The 13,630-nt window shown below is 42.4% G+C and overlaps 1 protein-coding gene across 21 annotated transcripts in view; it reads left to right on the top strand.

The window, feature by feature from the left end:
- tctn1 (tectonic family member 1) overlaps positions 1-13,630 on the top strand; it is a 125,742-nt gene that overhangs the window by 99,246 nt on the left and 12,866 nt on the right. For 16 of the 21 annotated variants that reach the window (XM_061836088.1, XM_061836086.1, XM_061836092.1 and 13 more), the window contains 3 exons: positions 2,578-2,667; positions 2,753-2,889; positions 2,978-3,131. The exons of 2 other annotated variants lie outside the window; for them this stretch is intronic. In XM_061836088.1, coding sequence (XP_061692072.1) covers positions 2,578-2,667; positions 2,753-2,889; positions 2,978-3,131 — 381 coding nt within the window. Of the gene's footprint in view, positions 1-2,577; positions 2,668-2,752; positions 2,890-2,977; positions 3,132-3,420; positions 13,624-13,630 lie in introns of those variants that run through there. 3 more of the 21 variants (XR_009797271.1, XR_009797272.1, XM_061836078.1) reach the window with 3 other exon arrangements.

Genomic DNA, 13,630 nt, shown 5'->3' with positions numbered 1-13,630 from the left:
ATAAAATAATACCTTTTCTAATATGAGATCTGATTGGTTTTGGTTTAGACAACAAAAAACGCTTCAAGGAGATGGACAGTTAGCATCTATTGTATTATAGTTACTAAATTGATGTACATCCCGTCAAACACATCCAAAAGACATTTAATGGTGTTTTTTGCTCAAACAAGCCATGGAATGGAAGTTAGTGTATATATGCAGAATTTACTCAGTATTCAAAATGACAAAGGTTAATTTAATTAAAGCTGGTACAATTCAAAATGAATTAGATCACTGGACAGAACACTGGAAAGAACCTTAACTGAGCTGGGCACCAGGCATGAATGAAACTTCTTAAAAATACATATATTTTTAAATGTATTCTCATTGGTGTTCCTCAAGGGGCAGGACGCTGGATGACTGGCTAACACATCTCCCTCAGAGTTCTAAGGACCTGGGTTCAAATCCTGGCCTTTCCTGTCTCGAGTTTGCATGTTCTTTCCGTGCCTGCATGGATTTTCTCCGGGTACCCCAGTTTCCTTCCTAATCCCAAAAAACGTGAGGTAGGTTTATTGAAGACTATAAATTGTCCCTCGGTGTGTATGTGAGTGCCAATGGTTGTTTGTATATATGTTCCTTGCAATTTCCTGGCAACTAGTTCAGGGTGTACCCCGCCTCTTGCCCGAAGATAACTGGGATGAGGCTTCAGCTCACCTGCGACTCTGGTGAGGATAACCAGAAGAGAAAATGGATGGATGGTGTTTCTCAAGAGGAAATATAATTCACACTGTGACATATATTTTAAGGGTCCAGCCAGGTGTCCCACAGTAACAAAAATATTTACCTGTATGAGTCGGTACAAAGAAGAACAAATGAGGACGATGGACACGACTCTCTCCCACACTGAAACAATCCAGGGAAACATTTATTTTTATGTCCATGAAAAGAAAAACATCAGACAACAGGACATCACATTGTCATTTAGATGGTTAATTGAATGGTTTGTTTTTGTCAGTTGAATAAACAGCAAAAAGACAACAAAGATGCAGAGCTTACCTTAGTCTCATTGCGTGACGCACAGTCAGCGCCAGTTGCAGAATGTACCTATCTTTCTGCTCATCTATGATAGAAATGATCTATCATCTAGTGCTTCATAACACTCACAAATTTCCTTTTTATTTTGGGTGCCTTTCTGACTGTTTTGCACTTTTATTGCTTTTTTTTTTTTTTAAGTTCCACTCCACGATACCACACCTTCTGTATTTCAGTCTGGTTTGCTATCGGCTGGGATTGAAGAACGGCAAACCCGATGCGGTGTCGCGGGTCCATGATAGGGAAAAAATGGAATCAGAACCCGAGCCCATCCTTGCCGACGCGTGCTTTGTATCAACGTTTTGCTGGAAGATAGACGCAGCTGTAAAGGAAGGACTTAGGGATGCTCAGACCCTGGAAGGATGCCCCGATGGTAAGCTTATTTGTCATTCCTCCATTACGGGCCAAAGTGGGCCAGCGCGTCTGCCTGTCAGCGAAGGGTCTTCCACTCAGGGTGGAATCACAGAAGCTTGCTCCCAGGATCATCGATCCGTTCCCAATCACGAAGGTGATAAACCTTGTCACCATAAAGCTGAGACTCCCTAGATTGATGTGGGTTCACCCAGCTTTCACGTCAGCAGACTTAAGCCGGCTTGAGTGTCTCCATTGGTCCCGCCTGCCCCCTCCTCTTCCCCAAGTGGACTGTGAAGGCTACGGCTCCGAGGCGCGCTCTTGGATTTATTCCCAGTTTGTGATCAACTCCTCCCTCATTACAACTAGTCGCCATCTTGTCGATATTCCATTGTTTGTTTCCGTGAGTAGGAATTTCACTTCGTCTTCGTTACGTTGTGTTTCTCGCATAGACAGCGTTCTGGTCTACATGTCAGCTTCACTGCAAATGCAGTTTTCACAGGGGAAACACAAAGCCAAAAACAAGCACTATGTTATGTTTAAGCAATCAATCTAAGAGGCAATACCTGAGCAACTAGAAAGACCCATCAGTCATGTTCCAATAGTTTTGCTCACTAGACAAGTGGGTGGCTTCCAACAAAGGTGCACTGTCCTGAATTGTCTAAAACAGTAATTAATTCATACGTCATCACTTATCCTCACTAGGGGCATGGGTGCACTGGAGCCTATTCCAGGTATCTTTGGGCAAGAGGTAGACCTTGAACTGGTTGCCAACTAATCGCGGGGCACATACTGTATAAGCAAACACAAATTCACACTCACATTCAGACCTACGAGAAAATTAGAGTTATCAGTTAACAAACCATGCATGTTTTGGGGATATGGGAGGAAGCCGGAGTACCCACCGTGCCATAAACATAAACAAGAGATGTAAATGAAATAAAAGCTGGAATTTAATTTATATGCTCATATTTATCTTTTGATCTGCAACCCAAATGTCTAAAGTGTAAAAGAAAAATAAAGGAATTGACATTGCTGTTCTAAATACTTTGGGAGGGGTCAGTACATGCAAAATGGACAGCAACAATGGACGTTACACTTACAATATGTTACATTATTTTTTTGAAGTACCAACTGTCTTGTATCATTGATTAGGAGAAGAATAAGAATGTGCCGGTCCAAAACAGCGGAAATCCAGGTTATGTCATTGGACGTCCTATTTTGTCTGGACAAGTAATTTCTAAATATCCTTTCTGAGTCATGTTTTTGACTGTAACAATTACTTGTTTCATTTGCTTTGTTTCTTTTATCCTTAATGGTTGTCCTTACAGAAAAAGTGGTGATCATCAACCCTGGAGACACACTGTCTCTTCTCCAGGGTTCTGCAAACCACAACTGTCTGAACGGTCTTCATCAGCACTCTCCTATCTTGTTTGGTGTAGAATCGATGTCTGGGTGCACATTAAGGCATGGCTTTTTTCCCATAAACCCCACAAACACAGTCTAGTGAAAAGATTTGTAAAGTATGTGATTGAATGTGTTCTGTCTTCTGCAGACTGGAGGAAGCAGCCAACTGTTCCCTTGCTTCCCAAATTATTCTTGATGTCCTGCGAGGACAAACCTATTCCCAATATGTTGCTATATTCGGAAACTCAGAATTAGACAATTACCTTGACTGGGTACCTATCAAGCACAACTATAATCACTGGGTAAGCACAGTCTGAAGACTATTTCACGTCACCCACCATATGAGATGGGGCCAGAAAGAGATTATTTCTATTTCACAGACCATTTTTATCACAGACTACTGTCATCTTAAAATTGATAGATGCAATGAAAACGTTCTTTTTAATTGAAAACTCCTCTTGGTTTGTGTGTGTGAGAGAGATAGAAGAGTGTGAACATTTATTTTGATTATCATGACCAAAAGTGTTATGACGATCGGTGTACTGCCTCCACATTGTTTGGGCACTCACCAAAACTCATCTAATACACTAGGGGTACTCAATGTGTCGATCACGATCAAGGCAGTTTTGATCGATCGCGTGACGCCGTGCCAAGAAAAAAATGACGTCAGCCTATCCTCCATCTTGTCGCTTGATTCAGGTGTGGCAGGTACGTCAATTCCACCCACATAAAGGCGCTTTCAAGCAAGCTTCTCTCCTATTTCCGGTCTCTCTTTTGCCTTTCTCCACGGCAGTTGCGGCAATGACACACACACACACACACCAAGACTCTGATGACAACTATTTGTCCTGATGTTTAATGATGCTGAGTGAAACTATAACAAGTTGTGTGTTGACCTTACCATTGATGGAAACCAGTGAGTATAATACTGTAAATACAAATTCAAAATTTCCTGATAATTTGATCTTGTCATCCAAAAGTCAGCTCAATGGTAACGTCCTTCCAAATGGACACACAGTGAGGAAAATAAGTTTTCCTCCCTTGAAATCATGGAGGGGCTGAAATGTTCATCTTAGGTTCATGTCCACTGTGAAAATACAATCTAAAAAAAAATCCAGAAATTAAAATGTATGATTTTCAAATCATTTATTTGTATGATCCTGCAGCAAATATGTATTTGAATATCTGTAAAAATCAATGTTAATATTTGGTACAGTAGCCTTTGTTCGGAATTAGTGACGTCAAACATTTCCTGTAGTTTTCAACCAGATTTGCATACACTGCAGCAGAGATTTTGGCCCAATCCTCTACACAGATCTCGAGATCAGCCAAGTTTCTGGGCTGTCGGTGTGAAAAACAGAGTTTGGGCACCCTCCAAAGATTTTCTTTTGTAGGTCTTGAGACTGGCAAGGCGAGTCCAGAACCTTGATATGCTTCTTAAAGAGCCCCCTCTTGGTTATCCTGGCTGTGTGCTTAGGGTCATTGTCATGTTGGAAGACCCAACCATGACCCATCTTGAATACTCAAACAGAGGGAAGGAAGTTGTTCCCCAAAATCTCACAATACATGCCCCCGGTCATCCTCTCCATAATACAGTGCTGTTCAGTCTCATGGAGAAAAACACCCCCAAAGCATGATGCTTAAACCCCCATGCTTCACAGTAAGGATGGTATTTTTTTGGGATGTTATTCCTCATTCTTCCTTCTAATGCAGCCCTATGGGGAGCACAAGGCAGTGCAATCCATACACCGATCCCAGCCCCGGATCAACGCAGAAGGTTGCATCAAGAAGTGCATCCGGCCTTAAACTTTGCCAAACAAATATGAGCATTCAGCTAAAGAACCCATACGAGATTGGTCGTGGCCCAGGTTAGCATTGTCCACCCCTGGCACCGTTAACCTGCAGGATGGGTTGTCGGTGGGAATTCAGTTACCGTGGGTTGAAGACAGAAGAGTAGGAAAGTGGACTCATTAGCAGAAGAAGAAGAGGAATGCTCGGAGCCTAAAGCTGAGTGTAGGGACTTTGAATGTTGAGACTATGACAGGAAAAGCTCAGGAGTTGGTTGATATGATCATAAAGGGGAAAGTTAATATATTGTACATCCAAGAGACCAGGTGGAAAGGTAGTCAGGCTTGAGGTTTAGGGGCAGGATTTAAATTATTTTACCATGGAATCAATGGGAAGAGAAATGGAGTAGGGGTTATTGTAAAGGAAGAGCTGGCTATAAAATTGATGGTGTTATGTATAATGTTATAGGTGGCTATGCCCTACAGGTAGGATGTGACCTAGAGTTGAAAAAGAAATTCTGGAGGGAACTAGATGAATATTTCTGAGCATCCCAGATAGTTGTGACTGGTGGAGATTGTAATGGGCATGTTGGTGAAGGAAGGATGAAAAAGTGATGGGTTAGTACAGTAACCAGGAAAGGAATTTTGAAGGACAGATGGTGGTGGACTTTGAAAAAAGATGGGAATGACAGTGAGCACCTTTTTCCAGAAGAGGCAGGAACATAAGGTGACCCAAAAGAGCGGAATAGCAGCACATGGGTGGATTAAATTTTGTGCAGACTATATAATCAGAAGGAGGTTACTGATTGTAAGGTAGTGGTAGGGGAGAGTGTAGCTCAGCAGGATAGGATACTGGTGTGTAGGATAACTCTGGTGGTGGGGAGGAAGACTAACAAGACAAAGCTAGAGCAGAAAACCATGTGGTGAAAGTTGAGAAAGGAAGAATGTTTTGGAGCCTTTTGGAAAGAGGTGAGACAGGCTGTCGATGGACAGGAGGAGCTCCCGGAAGACTGGACAACTACAGTCAAGGTGATCAGAGAGACAGACAGCAAAATACTTGGAGTGTCTTCTGGTAGGAGAGGGGAGAAAGAGACTTGGGGAAGAAACCTCAAAATATAGGAAGTCATACAATGAAAGAGCTTAGTGAAGAAGCAGGGGGACACTGAGAGGACTGAGGAGAGGCAAGGGTAATAAATTCAGATGCAATGTAGGGCAAAGGTAGAGGTGACGAAGGCTAAACAAGCCTATGATGACAGGTACACTAGCTTGGACAGAGCTTGGACAAGAAAGAAAAAGATCTATATAGGTTGGCCAGAGAGAGGGATAGAGATGGTAAGGATGTGCAGGAGGTAAGACTGATTAAGGATAGAGATGGAAATGTGTTTATTGGTGCCAGGAGTGTGCTAAATAGATGGAAAGAATACTTTGAAAAGTTGATGAATGAAGATAGAGAAGAAAGAGTAAAAGAGGCAATTGTGATTGACCAAGAGGTGGCAATGATTAGTAAGGCAGAAGTTAGAAAGGCATGAAATAATATGAAAAACGCAAAAGCAGTTGGTCTTGATGACATACCTGTGGAGGTATGGAAGCAATTCAGGTCACTGTGGAGTTTTTGACCAACTTATTCAACAGAAGCCAGTGCAATCTGTTTGCCGGTCCCAAGCCTGGATAAATCAGACGTGATTTTTCCGATTATTGACGGAATTCTGTTGTTTTGAATTGCATAGATAAAAAAAAAAATCTGTTTTTCTGCAATATACCGACCGTAACCTGTGCCAGAATCCACACTCGTTCATTTTCCGATCTGACTTTTGCAAGTGAGGCGGAAGTAATGCGGAAGCGAGGCGGAAAATGTGATATGCGTCTATTGATTGCGGAACAATCAGGTAATGGGCCCATTTGTAAGTGAACACAGTGGCAGTGCTCGAAAGGAAAGACCATTCGCGATTGAAGGAAATGGATAGAAATGTAAAAAATAACTTTCGATGGGATTGGATGGAATGAGAAATTGACGATGCCGTTGGAAAGAAGGAAGTTACCATTCCATTCACTGTGATTTGACAGGTGCTATTGCGCCCGCGCGCCATCGTACTCGCAAATCTGCACAGTTGAGCACGAAAAATTACGCGCGTAAAATTTGTTACGAGTATACATCAACATTTTCAGTGCACACGAAAACCAATCCAGCGCAGTGAACCACAGCCTGACTCCTTTTTTTTTTTTAATGGAAGCACATGCTCTCCTGCTAGTTTACCTGACTCTGCCCCCCTTCCGCTCTTAAAGGGGTACACTCATAATTACAAACACCGTCCACCCACACAATGTGGGCAATGTAGAGCAGAGTGAGACATACTGCTTGTGTTTACTCTTGATAATAATGGTAAAAATAAATAAATAAATAAGAGATGTTGCTTTAATAAATGTTGGGGTATGTGAATAATAGAAGAAAATGTGGTGAAACTGGATGAGATTTTCAACATGCATTGCTAAAGATATTCTGCAAGCAATAATTCAGTTTTACACCAAGAAAAACAGACAGGGATATCATTGTGGGTGAAAAAAAATGAAACAAAGTTGCAAGCGACCTTTCAAATTTATAGTTCATAGTTAGCTTGGTTTAGTAAGCAGTGTATTTTTTTGTTTGCTGACATTTTCATTGTAAGTTTGGATAAACACAAAGTTGTTCTTAGAAATGTTGTGATGGTAATGTAAATGCTGTAATCTGAATCTTTGAATTAGCCATGTAACTTCAATGGATGACACTGATCTAACCACAGTGCATACTTCTGATGTTGTTCACAGTGGTCAAAGTGGGCGCTCACGGGCTGAGTGTGTTTGCTCAGACACGTAAAATATTAGAGGGAACATTGGTCTTGACATTAATTTACGTTTATTTCATAAACGTTGGGAACAAAAGAATCCTGATCCTAGACAATCAGTATTCACCAGGAAACAGGAAATGCAAGTTAACCGAAGTGATGCCAAAAGCACATGTTCTGAGTTGCTTCACGTACCGCGAGCGCATTTACGTCGAAAGTCATCATCATGAGCCATGTCAAAGGAAATTCAGTTACACTGAAAACATTTCTGGGACATAACACAGGGTAAAGTTTCAATATCTAACATAAGTATGAGATTGAATGTCTATTGACTTCTTCAAAAATGTCTGTCTCAGTGCAATGTCAATAAATTATGATTATTAAATCAGGTAACAACTACAAACTCGGGTATAACAACTCAGTTATTTTAAGGTCTTGAGATTCCATCCATAATCACACCCGCAACTTTATCTGCGGGGATGACTGACCACGCTTTTACATTTTTCAAATGTGAGTGACTGGGTACCATCTTTTTATTCTTAGATTAGCTATAGTACCTCTCGTGTATAGCAAGATCATAACATGGTGTTAAGAGTGACAATAGCATAACTACGGACTTGTGAAAAAAAAGAAGGAAGACGACATGGAAGAGTCCAAGATGGAGGCGTTCAGTGTTCCTTCCCCCGAAGATGGACTGGGACTCATCCAACTTACCAGATGCGTGGCGGAGATTCAAACAACACGCTGAACTCATGTTCATAGGACCACTTAAAAACAGAGAGGAAAAGTGCAGTTTCCTCCAGCAGTGGATTGGGGATAAAGGACGGGACGTCAGCAACACGTGGACAATGATCGGAGACAAAGCTAAGTTGCTGAAAACATATTACATATTAATTCTTTAATTATTTCACTCCAAAAGCCACCCTCATAATTGGTAGATTTCATGAGAAGACGTAAGGTAACAGTGAGTCATTTGAGCACTGTGTGACAGAACTAAAGCTGTTGGTTAAAGACTAACTAAAAAAAAACACAATGAGATGGTCACAGTAAGTTATTTTAAGGTCTTGAGATTCCATCCCTAATCACACCTGCAACTTTATCTCCGGGCATGACTGACCACACTTACATTTTTCAAATGTGAGTGACTGCCACTCTAAGTGACTTCATTCGCAAAATCGATCAACCTGGTAAAGCATTCTGCACGTGGTGTCAGGATACTATTGATTGATCAAGAGGTTTCAAGGCACTGGAAGTTCACGCGTTACGACAAAAACACGTCAACAACTGGAAGCAAGGAAAACGAACTTTTCCACAGCTGGTACATTCGGATGTCAACCCAAGGTCAACAAACCTTCCGGACTTCATCCATTGTTTACTTCCACTACTCCCGGTATTGAGAGGCAAGATCCACCGAAACAATCAACCTCAGTTGCACCAAGTCCTGTTGTGTAGTCCTGGGCTGATTCCTCACCTTTCTAAGGGTCATTGAGACCCCACGAGGTGATATCTTGCATGGGGCTCCACTCCAATTGAGATTTGCCGTCATGTTTTGCTTCTTCCATTTTCTAATGATTGCTCCAACAGTGGACCTTTTTTCACCAAGCTCTTGGCAATTTCTCAGTAGCCCTTTCCAGCCGTGTGGAGTTTCACAATTTTATCTCTGGTGTCTGTGAACAGCTCTTTGGTGAGAAAGTTGGAGAGAGATGCGACGTAAGGCAAAGGTAGAGGTGGCAAAGGCTAAACAAGAGGCATATGACGACATGAAAACTAGGTTGGATATGAAAGAAGGAGAAAAAGATCTCTACAGGTTGGCCAAACAGAAGGACAGAGATGGGAAGGATGTGCAGCAAGTAAAGGTGATTAAGGATAGCGATGGAAATATGTTGACTGGTGCCAGTAGTGTGCTAAGTAGATGATGGAAAGAGTACTTTGAGAAGTTAATGAATGAAGAAAATGGGAGAGAAGGTAGAGTAGAAGAGGCAAGCGTGAAAACCGGCAAGTAGTAATGACTAGTAAGGAGGAAGTTAAAAAGGCACTGAACAGAATGAAAAAGGAAAGACAGTTGGTCCTGATGACATACCAGTGGAGGTATGGAAGCAATTTGGATAGGTGGCTATGGAGTTTTTGACCAACTTCTTCAATACAATACTAGCGGGAGAGAAGATGCCAGAAAAATGGAGGAAAAGTGTGTTAGTCCCCATTTTTAAGAACAAAGGCAATGTTCAGAGCTGTGGAAACGATAGAGGAATAAAAATGATGAGCCCCGCAATGAAGTTATGGGAAAGAGTAGTTGAGGCTAGACTCAGGAAATAAGTATCTGTGAGCAACAGTATGATTTCATGCCTAGAAAGCGTACCACAGATGCATTATTTGCCTTGAGGATGCTAGTGGAAAAGTACAGAGAAGGTCAGAAGGAGCTGTCTTTGTGGATCTAGAGAAAGCCTATGACAGAGTACCAAGAGAGGAACTGTGGTACTGCATGCGCAAGTCTGGTGTGGCAGAGAAGTATGTTAAAATAGTACAGGACATGTATGATGGCAGCAGAACAATGGTGAGGTGTGCCTTAGGTGTGACAGAGGAATTTAAGGTGGAGGTGGGACTGCATCAGATCAGCTCTGAGCCCCCTCCTGTTTGCGATAGTAATGGATAGGCTGACAGATGAGGTTACCCTTGGACAATAATGTTCGCAAATGATATTGTGATCTGCAGTCGAAGCAGGGAGCAGGAGGAGGAACAATGACAAAGATGGAGGTACGCACTGGAAAGGAGAGGAATGAAGATTATCTTAAGTAAAACAATGTATGTGCATGAATGAGTGGAGGAGGAAGTGTGAAGCTCCAGGGAGAAGAGATAGTGAGGGTGGATGACTTCAAATACTTGGGGTCAACAATACAGAGCAATGGTAAGTGTGGTAAGGAAGTGAAGAAACAGGTCCAACCGGGATGGAACAGTTGGCGGAAGGTGTCTGGTGTTCTATGTGACTGAAGTATCCACTGTGACAGTAGAGTATCCACTAGGATGAAGGGCAAAGTTTATAAAACAATGGTGAGGCCGGTCATGATGTACGTATTAGAGACTGTGGCTCTGAAGACAGGAAGCAGAACTAGAGGTAGCAGAAATGAAGATGCTGAGGTTCTTGCTTGGGGTGAACAGGCTGGATTGGATTAGAAATGAGCTCATTAGAGGGACAGCCAAAGTTGGATGTTTTGGAAACAAGATTAGAGAGAGCAGACTTCGATGGTTTGGACATGTTCAGAGGCGAGAGCGTGAGTGTATTGGCAGAAGGGTGCTGATGTTGGAACTGCCAGGCAAAAGAACGAGAGAAAGACAAAAGAGAAGGTTGATGGATGTTGTGAGGGAAGACATGAGGGCTCGATAAAAATGAGTTTGAGACCCTTACGTTCGATCAGTGTTTCTCAAATAGTAGGGCGCGCCCCCCTGAGGCGCGTGTGACCCTGGTAAACATGCTTTTTTTTCCAGGACTAGAATAAAGTGTTTTTGCACATCCACTACAGTAGTAGGCAGTGGTGCTCTCATTGTCAGAGTGTGCGTCAGCATGGTTAAGGGGTTTTTATTGCATCAAGCTGGCGAGCTGATATCCAGTAAATGAACCAATAAGAGACATGAAACATTTTTAACAGGGATGAAAAGAAAGGCGGAGAGAGACAAAGACAATGAGACAAAAGAAAGTCACCCGCATGCTAAAATAGGCTAAAATATTTTTACTGTCTGTAGCACATGGTGGCGCCATTTTCTCGTCAGTTCTCGTTAATTCGGGCATAACAAAATCAGTTACATTCAGTAACCTCCTTCAGATGACATCTTCTGCACAAAATGTAATCAACCTGTGTTGTTCTACCTCCACTCTTGTTGGTCACCCTATGTTCCTGCCTCTTCTGGGAAAAGAAAAGTGTTTCCTCCTGCCATTTCCATCCTTTTTGCAAAACCCACCACCATCTGTCCCTTAAAGTTCCTTTCCTGTACTTACCAATCGCTTCTTCACAAACTCATCCATTACAATCTGCACTAATCACAACTCTCTGTGTCTAGGATGCTTAGAACTACTTCATCTAGCTTCTTCCAGAATTTCTCTTTCAACTCGAGGTCACATCTTACCTGTGGGGCATAGCCGCTAATCACATTATACATAACACCTTCAATTTCAAAATTCACCCTCGTCACTTGATCTGATATTCTTTTCACCTCCAAGACATTCTTAGCCAGTTTTTCATTGAAAATAGCCCAGACTCGATTTCTCTTTCCATCTACTCTTTGGTAGAATAATTTAAAACCTGCCCCTAAATTTCTAGCCTCAATACCTTTCCACCTGCTCTCTTAGATACACAATATATCAACCTTTCTCCTAATCACGTCAATCAACTCCTGAGCTTTTCCTGTTATGGACCCAACATTCAAAGTACCTACACTCAGTTGTAGGCTCTGTGTATTCCTCTTTTTCTTCTGACAATGGATCCGGTTTCCTCCTCTTCTTTGTCTTCGACCCACAGTAGCTGAATTTCCACAGACACCATGCGGGTTAAAGGTGCCGGGGGTGGGCGTTGTTAATCGGGGCCATGACCGATCTGGTATGGTGTTCTTCAGATTAACACTCATATTTGTTTGGGAAAGTTTTAAGCCGGATGCCCTTCCTGATGCAACCCTCTCCATTTATCCGGACTTGGGACCGGCAAACAGATTGCACTGGCTGGTGCCCCCATAGGGCTGCATTAGGTGTCTTTATGCAGCTAGTGATCTCAAAATAAACTATTAAAAACATCCTAAATTGTGATTTCTGGCTTTTTTTCCCCCCAAAGTATATCTGAATAGCTGACGGTCACGCTACCCTGAGAACGCCCAATCTCATCGGATCTCGGAAGCTGAGCGGGTTTAGCCCTGATTAGTACATGGATGGGAGCCCCCCTGAGAATACCAGGTTCTGTAAGCGTCTCTCCCCAGCTAAATGCAACGGTGTTGCGTCAGGAAGGGCATCTGCCGTAAAAACTGCCAAAAAAATATGCGTTCATCTAAGATGACATGCTGTGGCAACCCCTAACGGGGGTAAATGTCCGGTTCACCAATCAGACATTCATTAAACAGGACCAAAAAGGAAGCAAAGACACCAGTTCAAGTCTCGCGAGGAGAGGAACTGTCTCGTACAATTCACCACTGCACTCTCTGATTATCCTCTCCTCAGCACCCCTATTTATTTAATTTTGAGACACCCCTTATTTACATGGATGTTACAAAAAAGAGACGACAAGCAAAACAGTTTGAAACAAGGTGTACATGTTTGTTCATGTGCGTGTGCATGTGTGGACGATTGCTGAATACATGTGTGGTCATCATTTCTTTAACAGGCAGCAGTTCTAACAGTTCTGATGATTAGATGTTTTTGTTCTTGCTATCTCCTGCTAAGAGGCTGCCACGTTATCTAGGGCAGAGCATTTCTTTATTGGAAGCAAATGTATGATAATTATGATCACAATTATTCCTACATTACCCCCCTGTTTATCCTACATTTGCTACCACGTTTTCTAGAGCACAGCAAAGCATTCTTCATTGCAGCAAAGCCAGTAACTGAATTGGAAAAGAGCAAAGCATTTCTTCATTGCAAGCAGAGACAGTAACTGAATTGGAGCAGAGCAAAGCATTTCTTTATTGCAGGCAGAAACAGGAAGAAGACAGGATATCTCAACAGTGGACATGCCCCTAAAATGTAATTTTCCACCCCCTCCATGACTTCAAAGTGGGACAACTTGCAACTTGTGTGTTGAAATATTTATTTTCCTCACTGTATTTGCAAATTCGTTTATGGTATTGTCTAATGATTAAGACTGCTGTTTGCTGATTTGAATAGTCTGATCAAAATAGTCTCTGAAGGACATGAATAGTGGTGCGCTGAGCTTCTGTAACGAAGAGCCACCAAGTCACTGCTAGGGATGGGAATTAATAATTTTCCAATTCCATTTTCGATACTGCTTACCAAGTCCAATATTTATCGATTCTCCTGGTTGTCATGATCCTGCCGCTTCAGCATGAGCTGTGCGGGTGCCCGCGCGGCTGCGCTGATTGGGAGGCGCACACCTGCTCCTCATGGGGGCTGATCATCCCCTGTATATATATGACCCGGTGACGACTGGTCCTCGGCCAGTTCGTTGAGCTTTATGTCCCGTTCCAGCACTCTCGTATTCCTGA

Source organism: Syngnathoides biaculeatus, chromosome 11, assembly GCF_019802595.1.
Source record: "Syngnathoides biaculeatus isolate LvHL_M chromosome 11, ASM1980259v1, whole genome shotgun sequence".
Lineage (NCBI taxonomy): Eukaryota > Metazoa > Chordata > Actinopteri > Syngnathiformes > Syngnathidae > Syngnathoides > Syngnathoides biaculeatus.
This window is presented reverse-complemented; position numbering and strand designations above follow the sequence as displayed.